Consider the following 15,285-nt stretch of genomic DNA (forward strand, 5'->3'; position numbering starts at 1 on the left):
ACCAAGTCAGAACTATCCAAGAGCCTGCTCTGAAGAAATCCATGACTAGAATACTTCTCGAGAACCATATCGTTAAAAACAAACATGTTGAGGATGCTGGAGAGCGATTCAGGCACCACATGAACAGTTCGTCGGGACATGACAGCTAACAGTTTAATCACAAGGCCGGAGAAGCTGTTCTTTCTCATTACTGCATGACCAAAAAAAAAAAAGAAAAGAAAAAGGAAAACAAAAGGTGTTGCATGCCTCACACAGTCATCACTTGACAAATCTACTGCGACTCGCACTGGAGTCCCGGGATGAGGGAAGAGGAGTAGACTTTTGTGTTCAAGCTCTCCACCCAGCCAGCTCATGTGTGAGAAGGCTTCAGTTCTTTAACGCGTTCAACATAGTGAGACAATGGATTATTCATGACATCACATAACATGAATTGGGCATTGTCCCAGAGAGATGTAAACAGTGACATTTAGGCGATATAAACATACAACATTAGTTGCGAGACCTTGTTTCTTTTGCTTTCTAGCCGTTTGGTGACGCTGGGCACCGTCAACCACTGTGTCCTCTATCTACAACAGTGCTGTATTAGTGTGGCAAAAAAAAACCAACATGCGATTATAGAAAATAAGTATAAGTTATCAATATCAAGGGAGAGTAAAAAATACAATTGGAAAAGATATCTGTAAATAACCATCTTTAACGAGACAGACCTCCTATGGCTCTGCTGAAATAATATATGAATAGTTATCCCTGCCTCATGACGCAACCAAAAGTGATCCGAAAGTTAAGACCATATTACACGTACATGCACCTCCGGCTCTGTCACATTCAAAGACAGAGGCTGTATAAGACAGTTTGCTTCTTCTTTTTTTGTTTTTGTTTGATTAAACACTGATACCACATGATAATGTTTGGGTTCGGAGACTGAAACACACCGAGACAACAAAAAAAGCAAAAAACAAAAAAACACGGACATCGTCAAGCACCTTGAAGAGTATGATTCATCAAATCGTCACGTTGGCCATGTGAGGAGGAGGAGGAAGAGGAGGAAGAGGAGGAGGAAGAGGAGGGAGAGGGGGGCACTGCGGGGATGAGGTGCTGCACTTCAGAGCGTTTATTACAAGATCAAGCTTCATTTTCCCGAGCCAATCATAAAGGGGGCCAGAGGGTCTGAGATGGGTTTCATTCAGTTTTCTCACCCAGAATTAGAGTGTAAATTGAAAACAATCTGCCAGGCTCGCCTTTATCAATTCACTATCAAATCAGCTCTTACACAGTACAAGCCCCACCAGCCCTTACTCTCCTCCCCCCCCCCCCCCGGGGGTATTCCTCGGCACAAAATGAGATTCATCATCATTTATGAAGTAGGGAAAAGAATTAACAGTTACAAATTGCAGCTGGCATAAATTCTTCAAACCGCTGTTCTTTTTCTTCTGAAAATTATTATTATTTTAAATTAAACCATCCTGTTGTATTTTACGACAAATATCTTTCTCAAATCAACAAGCGTAACAACCCTTCTCTTTGGCTTTGTAGAAGTTTTGAGGAGGACAGTCCCTTCTATCTTTAGGGGGAAAAAAAACAACCAAGACAAGGTATTTCTACGGCCGAGTTGCAAGCTTTCACTCAGCCTGTCGGTCCTCTCCGCCACAGAAACGGTGTCTCAGGAGGGGACAACACGAGCTGAGGAACGCTGCCCAAGTCAGGAAATGCTTCAGCACCTGTTGACAAGCGCTTCCTGCGGCAAATTACAGCATAATATTGAAGATCACTGAACAAAAAGTGCCTTTTTTTTCTGGAATTTCTCTGAATCTACACATCATGTGTTTACCGGGGCCGTGGCCATCAGTGTGTTTTGGGTAGAAAGCCTTGCTCCAAGGCAGAAGTGGGGCAGAAAAAAAAAAAAGGAACTTGTAGGGCAGAGCCCCTCTAAGACAGCACCAATCTACAGTTTTTCTCTCACCCAGGAGAACCGAGCCTCTGCACATCGTGCCACAGTCCTGCAGGCGACACGGAGCAGTTTGCAAAGTTTACCTTGTTTTTTTTCTCTGTCCTACAATATAATAATCATCTGTATTCCATTTTTAATAAACTTAGTCGTATATAATAAAGTACAAAAATATTAGAGAACATATACACAGTTTTTTTGTCATTTTGTAGTGACTGCTTTGCCTGGTTTTCTGAAGCATACGTATATCTTTGTGCTGGGTGATGAGGAACTGAACAGGCCTCCGCTGAAGTGTATTTCTTTTTCCTTTCTCCCGTTTCATATCGTTGACGTCCGGTCTGTTCCATCTGGGGGGATATTGGGGGGGGGGGGGACAAGGTTAAGACATTTCTGATCATAAAGTAGATGAGATGAAGCACATTTCATCCCTAAAAGGGCCACCTCACTGCTGCAGGCTCCACGACATTTACTTCTTTCCAGGAGGAGGAAAAGTTACTGATGCTTTTTATGTGTCTATCAATTCTACATTTATTGCATAATTTTTATGGGATCGCAGCCATACATTACATTTATTGGACACATTTTGTGGATAGGTAACACCAGAGACAAAACACTGCACAGTCCAGGGTGTAATTTTTTGTCCAGGGATTTTTTTATTTTTACTTTTTTATTTGCACTGCAGACTGTGAGCGTCAGCAGATTCAATATGAAATAGAACAATGGATAATGTTACATTAAGGTGTCAAGTCACTCCTTTATTTTCACAAGGTCTGACCCAACAGGAAAAGTACTGTGAAAATGGGAGATTTATTGTCTGATCTGTGTAATTCAATATGTTATATATCCAATAAAAGTCAGTAAAACTCAGTAAAATGTCAAACCATATAAACCAAAAGAGAAAAAAAAAGGATAGGTAACATTAACTGTCTCACAGAAAGAAAGAAAACAGTGAAAAATATACCTTAATCAGTCATGGTAAAATTATAGACAACTAGTGGATTCTGCAGCTTGACTGATTTATGTTTTATTATTTAAAAGAGCTTATTAACAATTAATACAGAAACACAATTAAGGAAATATAAATAATAAATACATAGATGTCATGTTCCCTCTCCCTGATGGACGGTGGACATGTTGCTTCCTTTCCCTCATTACGCAGCACAGACCGACGACATAATAAGGTGGTGTTGTGGAGTTGTTTGGGGATTCGCCAGCCAGTGGCCTAGTTAGCAGCAAGTTGCTGAGGACACTCACCCCCTAAGGCATGCTCTGTCATACTGAGGCACAGTGACTCCAGCGTGGGGTTGATCTCCAGGTCGCCACCTGGAACTTGGCATTCTGTGGAAATGAGCAGAAACGGGTCTCAGTACGTTTGGTGCAGTGGCGATTGCTTCGACATCCAAGATTACTTTTATTTTACACCAAAAATAACAAAATGGTGCATTTTATTCAGGAATGCAGAAAAGCACAAGAGCATTATGGTGCTTTTTTTGTTACTTTGAAAGGAGCCTGTTTTTTGTTTTTTTTTATCGAGAGGGCACACGTAAGCTCTCTCTGGGTCGAGTGGACTAAAAGTTTAGCCTGCATTACATTGATTTAACATTCAGCCCATCTGTTTGTCCAGTTGTAATCCCACTGAAATTTGATTTGATCCTCAGTCAACCAAACAAAATCTACAGGTGAAAGTTTACAGTCTGACCACAGCATGCAAACCAGTTCCATTAAAGTATTTAGCTCTGTTGTAACCTAAACATGCAAGATGTTCTCTGCTTGGTCACCTTTTTCTCTGAGGTGAAACCTGCAATCCTCTTTCCTATCTGCGTGACCTGGAACTTCACAGGTCAGATTTCAGCAAAGTGCGATTCCTGAGCTACAATCTGATCTAAACTTCAATCTGTGTCAAGTGGATACAGGCCGGATACACATGCAGGGTAAGAGAGAGCTTTAAGTTGAAGCCTTTACACAGAACGTAGCTTAATAAGTGGCAGACGGTGATGTGGGGAGAGTATTAAATAGGATCCTTTCTTCCATGAAGAGCACACCGTCTTTAATACTTTAGCTTTGCCTCATTACTGAAGAGCACAGCTTCAAGTTTTAATCATGAAAGAAGGTAGAAACTTGTTCAAGGGCACTCGTCAAAATACTTAACTACACTCTCAGAGTGTAATTAAACATTTCAAAACCTTAAAACTCTAAACTGAAAACTAGGGATGTCCTGATCACACTTTTTTGCCCCGATACTGATCCGATTTTTCAGAATTGAGCATCCGCCGATACCGATACTTTCCCGATCCGATACTTACATTGCTATTGCAAATATCCTCAACAGTCTATTTTTGGAGCAACTAAGATGTCTGAAGCTAAAAGCACTATTGGCAGAAGCTTTGTTGAGCTAGAAATTTTTGTAAAACTCACTTATTCAATCAAAATTCTTCTCAGAATGACTTAAGAACTTATTTAAACTTTATTCAGTCATAACAACAAAAAACCCCAATTACACTCTGCAGTCTTGTGTCTCTTATTTAAGGTAACTTATACAACTTCACCTGGATTTTGTGGCAAATAATTTTTTTTTTAAATTAAACCCAGTGAATCAGTTTGACTAACATAGAAACTATAAAAAACTACAACATAAAACAGTATTCAGTAAAACCAATCAGAAAAACCCCATTCCACTTCAAAGTGTCTTTGGCTGGTTTGGTTGAAAATAAGTCCGAAAAAAGTGCAAATACAATAATAAAAATAAATAAATAAATCTTAAACATAAATGCTCTTAGGCAATGTAACTTCTTTGTGTATTAAATTTCAATTTCACTTAAAGCAGTATGAGAGGTTTGACCTGAATTGTCACAAAATTGAAATGACACAAAATGTGAATTATAAACACTTAATTCCACTTCAAAGTGGTGAAGCCTGTTTGACAAAAGTAGTCTGAACTTAGTTCTCTCAAAAACTTAGTCACAATACGATCTTTTTTCTCTCTGGCCTTCTCCCAAAAAACTTCCGTCCACACCTCCCTATGAACACGGCTCAACACGAGGCTTCAGGGCATGTAGTACACATGCCAGGCCTTTAGGGGTGCTGTGACTCACCAAACACAACAAAAACGCAGAACAAGACAGACCACATAGAAATTTAGAAGTAGACTCATGCACAAAAACACATAAACCGCTTTATATAACTCTAGTTTTATAGGTCTATGGCCCCGCTCCGCCTGCTTCTAGCTTCTGCAGCTCCACCGGAGCTTGTAGTCCTTGATTGTTGTGGTTATTAGGTGACGTTGCGGACCGCGGTTTTTGATCGGCTGGGCTGGATTTGCCGATTCCCATTCACTCACAAATCACCTATATCTACCGATCTGATCGGGACATCCCCACTGAAAACACAACCTGATGTGTCATTTAGTCTAAATAAAATGTGTTGGAGAACATTAAACTGACTCAAATTCACCATCTACAGCATTAACATGTATGATAAGGGAAACCTCCACTACTTTTATGTATTTAAACAACAGTTTATGTGGAACAATCAAGAGGGGAAACAGCAACTTTCTTAGCGTTTGTCATTGTGTATTCAATTATAAGAGACTGTAGGAAGGTGCAAGTTACCAAATATAATAAGGGTTTGAAGGTAGTACTTTAAACATATTTGTTTCAATTCTGTTGTTATTCTTCACTTCACAATCAACTGTTAAATAAATCCTACAGCAAGGAACTCAGTGTGTCATTGTGCATAACTGATGAGCAGTTTACAGAAAGTTCAAGAAAACCAGCATAACCTCAAGGGATTACCGTATTTTCACGACTATAAGGCGCACATAAAAGTCTTAGATTTTCTTCAAAATGTGCGGCGCGCCCTATGGTGCAGTGCGCCCTATGTGTGTGTTGTTGTAAAGCGGACGTAGTAGGGAACACCATGAGAACGTTAAAGGCGGAAGTGTGGGCGTGGATTGTATATAAATGAACGGGTATGTGCGTTATGCAGAACATCGTTGTTTTAACAACCCTGAAAATGGCGAAGAGACACGCTTATGAAGCACAGTTTAAACTGAAGGCCATCAGCTACGCGGAGGAACATGGAAATCGAGCAGCCGCGAGAGAATTTAAGATTAATGAATCGATGGTTCGCAAGTGGAGGAAGCTGGAAAACGAGTTCCGACAGGTGAAGAAGACGCAGCTGAGTTTCCGCGGACATAAGGCGAGGTGGCCCGAGTTGGAGGAAAGACTCGAGCAGTGGATCATCGCACAAAGAACGAGTGGGAGAAGCGTTTCGACGGTCACCATTCGACTAAAAGCAGTAACGCTAGCAGAAGAAATGAAAATTGAACATTTCCAAGGAGGTCCGTCTTGGTGCTTTCGTTTCATGAAACGGTGCCATTTTTCCATCCGGGCCAGAACTACGGTAGCGCAGCAACTTCCAGCGGATTATAATGAAAAGCTGGCCATCTTCCACTCCTACTGCAGCAAACACATCGCCGACAAACACATCCAGCCCAGCCACATCATTAACATGGACGAGGTGCCGCTAACTTTCGACATCCCGGTGAGTCACACTGTGGAGAAGAAGGGGACCAGCACGGTAGCGATACGCACAACGGGGCACGAAAAGTCTTCTTTTACTGTTGTGCTTAGCTGCCTTGCTAATGGACAGAAACTGCCGCCTATGGTGATTTTTAAGAGAAAGACTTTGCCTAAAGAGAAGTTTCCATCAGGAGTCATCATTAAGGCAAATCAAAAGGGCTGGATGGATGAGGAAATGATGAAAGAGTGGCTGAGGGAGGTGTATGTAAGGAGAACAGGTGGTTTTTTCCACGCATCACCATCGCTGTTGATCTGTGACTCTATGCGTGCCCATCTCACAGCCGATGTGAAAAAACAAGTGAAGCAAATGAACTCTGAGCTTGCTGTCATTCCGGGAGGCCTGACAAAGGAACTCCAACCGCTGGACATCGGTGTGAACCGGCCGTTCAAAGTAAGGCTGCGAGCGGCGTGGGAGCGATGGATGACCGATGGAGACCACAGTTTCACTAAGAGTGGAAGGCAGCGCCGGGCGAGTTACGCCACAATTTGCAAATGGATTGTAGATGCTTGGGGTCGCGTGTCTGCTGGCACTGTTGTTCGAGCTTTCGCAAAAGCCGGCATCATTTCCAAGGAGCCGCACGGCACGGAAAGTGACTCTGACAGTGAAGAAAATGAACCTGGTATGTTTGATGGAGATTTAGCGCAGCTGTTCAATTCAGAAACAGAGGATGAGGAGTTCGATGGGTTTGATTGATGACGATTACAGGTAAAAAAAATGTTAGTACTTTGTAATCAATACTTAAATAAAGCACAACCAAACTCAGTTTTGCTCCGGCTCTATTTTTAAATACGCACACTTGTATGCTTGTGTGTGTGTGTTGTTGGAATGCGGACACCATGAGAACGTTAAAGGGGGAAGTGTGGGCATGGAACCCGCGCCCTATGAGCAGGTGCGCCTTATGTGTGTGTTAAATGCAGTAATGGCACACATAACTGAGACTGCGCCTTTTAGTACGGTGCGCCTTTTGGTCGTGAAAATATAACTTGAGTTAACCCTGTTTATAAATCATAAATTAGGAAACATATTGTCTTTGGTATTAAAGGTTGCAGTCCTGATTAAATGACCAACTCTTTTGAAACCAACAGTGAACATTGTCCTATTTTCGTAGGTTCAGTTCACACTCATTGACATGGATGTGTAGCTCTGTTGAGCTCATGTAGCAAAGTTATGGATTTTTGTCTTTGGCACAGATTGCGCTACAATAAAAATATCCTGTGCTGACTCTGTGAAAACAAGATTTGCCATTGTCTGTGATTTTGCACTGCTTGTGTGTGGCATCTGGCACAACAGTCAGTTCATCCAAAAGGTTATGTATACTGTACAAGGCCACAGATTGTTTACTGCAATACACTGTTAAGCTGTCTTGTTGTTTTGTCCTTGGCACAGAGGGGGAGCAGCTTTTTACTCTGGCGTCTGACCAATTCATAGCAGTTTCATTTCATCAAAAGTTGTGTAGCTTTTTCTGCAAAACTCACAGTTCAAGTCAAATCCACCATTTCCCAAACGTCTCTATTGCTTTTAAATATACTGTTTGATTGAAAACATCAAAGGCACCGGTAGGGAACACTCTGGGAATATGTAAACAAGATAATAAAGAAGACAAGGCAGTTGGTGATGTAATCTGGCAGAGAATAGAGCATTTAGCACGTTAACTGGGACAGCAATAGCCTGTGGCTGAATGCATACATCCATAAAAATGAAAGAAATCCATTGAGAAGATGACCTTGTTCGATACCTTGCTGTTGGAACATGAGCATGGTCTGCGGGGACGTGTGGACAGGGAGCGAGTGCGTCCGCTGCACAGAGCTGCGACTCTGACTTGGCATGCTGTTGCTGCCCCCGGGGTTGGCAAACCACAGGCTCTATAGAGGGGAACACAAGTTCTCATTACATGCACGTCACTTATCCAGGGGGCTGATGTGGTTTTCTTATCTTGCAGCCAAGTCATTAGCTGTTACAATCTTTCAGAATACAGAAGACTACAACCACAATCCCAAACACAACGACACAAAGTGCAAGTTGTAAATGAATATTATCTTTGGCGTATGTAGAGACTGTAAAATAAACTTAAAAAAAAAAAAAAATGAAGATAAATGGTCATACTTTAAAAACCATAATTGTCTCATAAGAAAGGTATGAGTTCCTAAGAATAGCACATCATTGCATTCTGTTTTTGTTTCCATTGAGCACAGTCTCTTAACTTTATTTGGACTGAAGGTGAGGATCCCTTGCACTGGCAGGTATATGCTGATTAAACTCGTTTTTTTCCAGAACAGTGACAAAGGAGCATTTTTTATGGGCTGCTTGAGAATCCCTTAATGGGTCTGTACTCTCAGATGAGTGGATGAAAGGGACACACAATAACTTGCTATCATATCAAGTCTATAAATTTAGATATTTTCTAATAGCTTTCTGAAATGACCTAAAAACAAGCCAACAGATATCAAACACCTAATTCAGGACCAAACATTATGAAGCATATAGAAGAAATACTTTTTATACCAAATGAATGTTCCTATATCCACTGACTGGAGGACTCACTTGTCTGCCCTGGCTGGCCAGCGCTGTATTAGTGAGTGTGTGGCGTGGAGACGCTCCTCCGATCCCACCAGGAAGACACATGCGCCCGGCTGGGAGTCCACGAGGGGTCATCTGAAACTGCCTTGGGCCCCGTCGCCCTACACCTCCACTCACAGAGCCTGCTGTGGGGAGGGAGTTGGACCCATAGGTCCAGCTGGAGAAACAAAACAAGTGAGAAAGAAGCAATCATCAGAAGTTTGTGTTTAACTGCTGAAGCTGCATCATATGAAAATGACTGCAGTGATTAGAACGAGGAAGGGAGTTTAATAATGAGAGGGAAGAAGAATCAAAGCAACAGTTAGGTGGAAATGGAAAATGCAGGGAGTTACATTCACTTGGTGTGACATCTCCTCTGCTAGAGAGGGAGATCAAAGGTAAAATCGGACCAGCGGTCTCACCCTTTCTGTCGGTACACAGGCATGTCCAGCATAGCTTTCCGAGGAAACAGGCGGAGCAGTTTGAGGACCTGCTGCTTCCAGGAGACCAACCTTTTCTTGTGAGTTTCTGTGAAAGCCTGGAAAGACGAGACGACACAGCAGACCAAAAAAAAAAAAAAAGAAGAGCATTAGCAAAGTGTGGTAATGTGATTTTTACTCCAAAAAGTGCACCGAAAAAGCAAGACATGAGATGCAGGCATACAGGTTCTCACCTCATGTGTCAGACACTTCTCAATTAGCTGAAGGTAGCAGCTGATATTTTCCTCATCTGGTCGTGAAACCAGCAGCTGGGTGCACACTGAAATCAGACAACCAGGGTGTACAGAATTACACACAGTACATATGAATACAGTAGAACCTCTGAGGAGCGGACACGGTAAGCGCGGACACGTCATTGTGCACGGACACATATTTAACTGTTAACACACTGTAATGAGCGACAACCTGCCTGACAAGGGCAACAGACAGGTTTCCCTGGTAAATTTCAAGCTGAGCGACACGAAGACGGCCAAAATACTTGGGCTGGACCTGATTATTGGGATGTTCAGAAAATATAGGATATTCAGAAAATGATGATTGTTCAGAGGGGGAGACGGAGGATCTCCTCACACAAGCGTCCAGCAGCTCTGGCGCATGAGCAGTCGGTGTGCACAGATCGCGCAGTCGATTGCAGAGGGTCGGAGCCTAGAGCACAGGGTGGATGACGATTTTGACGTTGCACGTACTCCGCGGACATGAAAGTTTCACTTTCTCTTAACATCAGAGAACATAAGGCCCGTGGGCCAAAACTGACCAATGGGCTCCAATCTGGTCCCACCAAGCAAGGAGGTTATAGAGGATCTATAAAAGTTAGTTTTTTGACATTTCATTGTATTTTGCACCAGAATGTTTCATTAACATTTACTTTATGTTGAGAATGTAATCATTTTCAGTGACTGTTTCATCTTTTAAATATATAGACAATTTCATTACATACACTGTGACCACAACAAAGAAAAACTTTCTAGTGTAAATTTAAAGGTTATTATAGCAATATTTTACCAGTCTGGTATAAATAATATTTATTGAATAAAGAACAAAAGTAAAGTGTGGTTGGAATAAAAAACTGTTGAATGAATACTGTCAAGAGTGAAAAAAAAAAGAAAGGCTGCTGGTATTAAATAGCAAGCTGAGATATAGAAGGGAGGATAGGATTAAATACGCTTCATTCTACTGTTGTTCAGACATGATTACTGTTTTGTGTGCATGGTTTAATGTATACACTACAGCTGTAGGGAAATGGGTACATTTATGCATGAAATGTGTGTACAATTGTGTGGCTATAATCATATGTAACAGCTGGTATGACTGACACGTCTGAAATTATTATCATTCATTCACTGAAATCATTCACTTACAGTACAGGTCACGATTAGATCTCATCATTATGTTTTACTTACTTACTTACTACTTACTATGTTTTAACAGAAATCTCTCACCTTTACCCATAACACGGGTGAACTGTCCAGCAATGTCTCCGTCTGAGATGGGCGTGACCGACGAGTCCCCGTCACACGGAGGGTTGTGGGACTGGAAGCCCTCTGAGGCCGGCTCTTTGTCTGCTCCTGTTCTTGCAGCTTCTGAAGGGGAGGAGGAGGAGGAGGATGACGAAGAGGTGTCCGAGGCAGGCTGAGCTGCGCTGGGCGGACTGTAGGCCTTGATGGGTGTGATGATGATTTGCTGTAGCTCCGTCAGGGCGTTTCGTAGGTTTCCCCCTTCCAAAATATCCTGACAAGTAAAAATTCATGAAGTCAAGACAATAATGTCGCTCTCTCTCTTTTTTTTTTTTTTTTTAAAGCATGAGAAGAACACGATCCTCCCATTTGAATTACCTTTTCTAAAGACTTGAGTACACTCTGTCTCTCTCGCAGTTTCTGGATACTTAAGGCGATCTTGTGCCTCGCTCCTTTAGTGACGTTCTAAAAAGGAAGGCGGGAGAAAGAAAGAAAAAAAAAAACATGAGAAGCAGACGAGTCGTTTCTTCTGGGAACACTGGGCACTTTATACAGTCACTAAATAACAAACCTAATCACCATCTGTTTCATTAAAGCCAAGGGGCAGAGGCAAAATCGCACAATTTGTATGTGTGACTGGCTCAATATAACTGTAGGGTGCGTTGTTTAATTTCATGCCTCATTGAGAGTTGATGTATCATCAGGTTTGAGGACAGTAATGTTCGCAATTGATAAGGAGTGTAAAATAATCAAAGCCTGGCCCCGTGTATGAGAAAGGGAGGCTTAAGAACCTGGGACTCCAGGTGCTGCTCGGTGAGAATCATCATGTCCTCGTAGGTCATCTGAGAGAAGAGGGATGCATATTTATGAAGGCGGAGGCTCTTCAACCATGCAGGAACATCTAGAACATCGGGACAAACGAAAGTTCAGAGAAGGTGAGTTTTGTTCCGGCGCACATCATCAGAGAGACAGCTTTGACCACAAACGACAGACCTTTCATGCCACTGCCATCCTCCTGGAAAGTGTTGCGTGCAGAGCCTTGATCCTCCGTCTGCTCGCTGCCTGAAGAGGCGACGCTGCTCTGTGGTGAAAGAGGCGCGTGGTCTGTCGCTATGAAGTTCTGTCTTCCTCCCGTTTCATCCTGGCTGCCCCATTCAGAGCCACAAGCTTGAGGACTGGAAGGAATAATGGACATGGACTTCTTCAAAGGGCTCGGCTGCATCGGCCCGCCCAGACCTGGAAAAGACCCAACAAATATATGAGCAACACAGTGACGGCAATCCTGAAAAAGGACTGAAATCTTCGTTAACTCAAGAGCATAAGCCGAAAGGGTAAAACCCCAGACAATACAAACCAAAACAAATATTCTAAATGTTTTCTACACAACTAAAAGTGCTGACCTGCATTATTGCTGTTAATGGGTGACGACATCCCGCCTGGAAAATGCATGTGTCCATTCTGTCCTGCTGGAGACGTGCTAGATGAAGGGGACTTATCATGCCAAGCATTGCCGGGGTCCAGAGCCTCAGCGGAGCTGGGCCACTCGTCTGAGCCTTGGCGTGGGTGGTACGGGCTGGGTGGTGCCCGGGGTGCATAGCCGCTGGAAAGGTGCTCCTCCAGGTGGTTTAGCCACATAGCGAGAGAGGTGCGATCATCCAGTGTGGTGGCGGGGTGGATGAGTGCGTAGGATAGCAGCTGTCTGCTTTCTTCCACAAACAAGCTACTCTCAATTGTGTGACTCAACACCTTCTGCAGCAGCTTCATGTACTCACATTTGGCTTCACTGTTACGTGGCTGCAGCAAAGGCAGATGGGACAACAGCAAGGACACCACTTTCTCTTTTGGCTCCTGATGCCATTGGCTGACAATTGCTAATGACAAAGGACAAACAGGGCGGTTAATGTTGTGTTGCTGATATAGGTCTGCTTCAATTTTTATAAATAGAAGCAACACTTTTCATAATTATAATTTATCAATAATACACAGTGACACTCAAAGTCTCAGCTACCTGCATTGTTGGCCTCGGCTTCAAGGATGTGGATTTCGGTGCAGTCCGCCAGCCAGTGTTCAAGGCAGATGTGTAAGAAGCGAGCCTGGGTGCGGGACACCCTCTTCAGGAGGGACAACAGTGCCACCGTCTGTTCGCACTCGTTCCAGCCTTTGAACCAGTCTGTGAGGATACCTACCTGGTCTCGGAACATCATGGCGTGTCTCCTTGGTAAAGGAGAGCGAGAATGTGTGGATTGTGAAAGCGGTGGGCGGGGGGCTATCGGATAGGCTTCTCTCTCTGACACAGACAGAATGAGTCCAGCCCTGCACAGCAGGGTTAAAGTTACAACAGTCCTGGGATCCCCTCAGACTGCACCGAGGGGCCCTCACATGGTTCAGGTGCAGGAGGAACTGCAGACAGGAGAGCCGTGCCGATTCTCAGGAAGGTGTCTTGAGGATGAACGTGCGTGTCGACTGCAGAAAGGTGAAAGACAAAAAAACAATAAGCATTTTTTTATGCTGGCATGCTCACAATCACATCATCTGTAATGACTAGATCGTTTAAATTTGGTGCTTTATCTACAAAAACCTTTAACTTCACACAAATTTGTCCAATTTTTTCTTATCATTTTCAAGAATTGGTGTTCGTTCCTTTGATTTACAGGTTACAGATAAGCAAAAGTCTGAGCTCAATATGTATAAGATGACATTTTTATATTTCCATCAGCTGTGTTGCTGTGCTGGATTTATGAGAGGGCAAGACACAACAGGCAAAGATTTAGCTTGTGCAACTTTTAACAAGACATGAGGTTATTTCGCCTGTTGGGGTTTCTACACTGTCAGAAATATCTGAAATAACAAACACAGTTTTGACAATGAGCAGTGAGCGCTCTGAAAAGTAAAAAAAACCAATGGCCACGAAGGTGATTGAGGCTGTAAGGAGGAAGCCAAGTATTTCCAAGTTTTGCTCAGAAATGAAACTGCTCACATGAAAAAACTCCTGCTTGCCTGAAATGAACACCCAAGAGGATTTAGCACATTCTGAACTGAGTAAGACATTACTTTACAGCCATAACAGTGTATAAGAGTCATCAGAAGAACATATTTTCCTGCATCATCACCAGAATATTCAACACAAAAAATGTCTATCTCAACAAGCCTGATGCATTTTTGGAACCAAATCCTTTAGAATCGAGTTAAAACTTAAATCATTTGACTGCAGCAGGGTTATGCGTGGAAAAAGCTCCTGCTTTAGGTTTGTGTTGCAGCCCTGTGGCACCGGTGGAGGGAAGAATGCATCAAATACAGACTGGCGTCTTCTCACAGAAAACATCACAAAGTCAAAGATGAAAAGAGACACTTCTACATCAGTATAATGATCCTCAACACACTTCAAAATCCGTAATGAAGTGCTTCATGACATGCAAACGAGACGTTTTGACCATCACAGTCCCGTCATTGAGAACTGTGGATGGACTTTAAAAGTGCAGTGTGTCCAGAATCCCACAGAGTTAATAGGAGGAAGAATGGGAAAAATCCCCCCAAAATCTGCTTCAAAAAGTATTTACAAGGTATGGTGCTTGCAGAAGGGGTTGTTACTTGCTCCTGACAACACAGGGGGTCTACTTTTTCTTAAGGCCCTTTCCTGTTCTGTCATGTTCAAAATACACCAGACTTAAGTTTCATTCTTGCGTGAAACCATTTTTAAATTGTTCATCAATTGGACCTCAAACACAACCAAGCTTTACCATGCCACAGCAAAGATACGCTTTAGTATGAGAATTCATCCCATCCTAATATTCTGAGATGACAGGAGATGGAGGACAAACCTCACGGACAATGGGAGGTAAGCGATTATATAGCACAAGATAAAACATCAACATCATACTGCAGCTTAGGAACATTTATATATTTATATATATTAACTGGATTTCAACGCCTGACTTACCCGACTTAGGTTTGCATTTGAAACAGAATAACTTGACAGTGTTTTGGCAATTCCTGATGAACTTTTATCTTGTTGAATAGACTAGTAACTGATGCTTTCCTGGCCGCATCGCGATAAGGACGCAAGTCATTCACAAAAGGTGCGCCAGTCTTTTATCACGGAGATAGGCGACCGGGTCAATTACACACAGAGTAAAGCATGTCGCCAATTACACACAGCACGCAGCTTAACCAGAATCATAAACACCACCGGGATTCTGCATTGACGACACATTATCCCAAAACCCAGAGGAGCAACGTTAGCGTTAGTTAC

General features: G+C 42.7%; 2 protein-coding genes across 3 annotated transcripts in view; one reads left to right on the forward strand and one right to left on the reverse strand.

Annotated features, from left to right (window-relative positions):
* samd4b (sterile alpha motif domain containing 4B) overlaps positions 1 to 15,285 on the reverse strand; it is a 16,016-nt gene continuing 731 nt past the window's right edge. Inside the window, exons 2-13 of one of the 2 annotated variants that reach the window (XM_080459799.1) lie at positions 13,045 to 13,499; positions 12,437 to 12,907; positions 12,030 to 12,272; positions 11,828 to 11,937; positions 11,415 to 11,501; positions 11,022 to 11,310; positions 9,756 to 9,841; positions 9,505 to 9,620; positions 9,068 to 9,260; positions 8,262 to 8,388; positions 3,200 to 3,283; positions 1 to 2,292 (exon numbers count right to left, since the gene is read on the reverse strand). In XM_080459799.1, the coding sequence (XP_080315925.1) occupies positions 2,264 to 2,292; positions 3,200 to 3,283; positions 8,262 to 8,388; positions 9,068 to 9,260; positions 9,505 to 9,620; positions 9,756 to 9,841; positions 11,022 to 11,310; positions 11,415 to 11,501; positions 11,828 to 11,937; positions 12,030 to 12,272; positions 12,437 to 12,907; positions 13,045 to 13,240 (2,031 nt within the window). In that variant the 5' untranslated portion in view covers positions 13,241 to 13,499 and the 3' untranslated portion in view covers positions 1 to 2,263. Of the gene's footprint in view, positions 2,293 to 3,199; positions 3,284 to 8,249; positions 8,389 to 9,067; positions 9,261 to 9,504; positions 9,621 to 9,755; positions 9,842 to 11,021; positions 11,311 to 11,414; positions 11,502 to 11,827; positions 11,938 to 12,029; positions 12,273 to 12,436; positions 12,908 to 13,044; positions 13,500 to 15,285 lie in introns of both variants that reach the window. The other variant, XM_080459798.1, reaches the window with a different exon arrangement.
* Positions 14,608 to 15,285, forward strand: part of gmfg (glia maturation factor, gamma) — an 8,583-nt gene continuing 7,905 nt past the window's right edge. The window contains exon 1 of the mRNA XM_080459802.1: positions 14,608 to 14,871. Coding sequence (XP_080315928.1) covers positions 14,842 to 14,871 — 30 coding nt within the window. The 5' untranslated portion in view covers positions 14,608 to 14,841. The remainder of the gene's footprint in view (positions 14,872 to 15,285) is intronic.

Source organism: Lipophrys pholis, assembly GCF_963383615.2.
Source record: "Lipophrys pholis genome assembly, chromosome: 3".
In the NCBI taxonomy this organism is placed as follows: Eukaryota; Metazoa; Chordata; class Actinopteri; order Blenniiformes; family Blenniidae; genus Lipophrys; species Lipophrys pholis.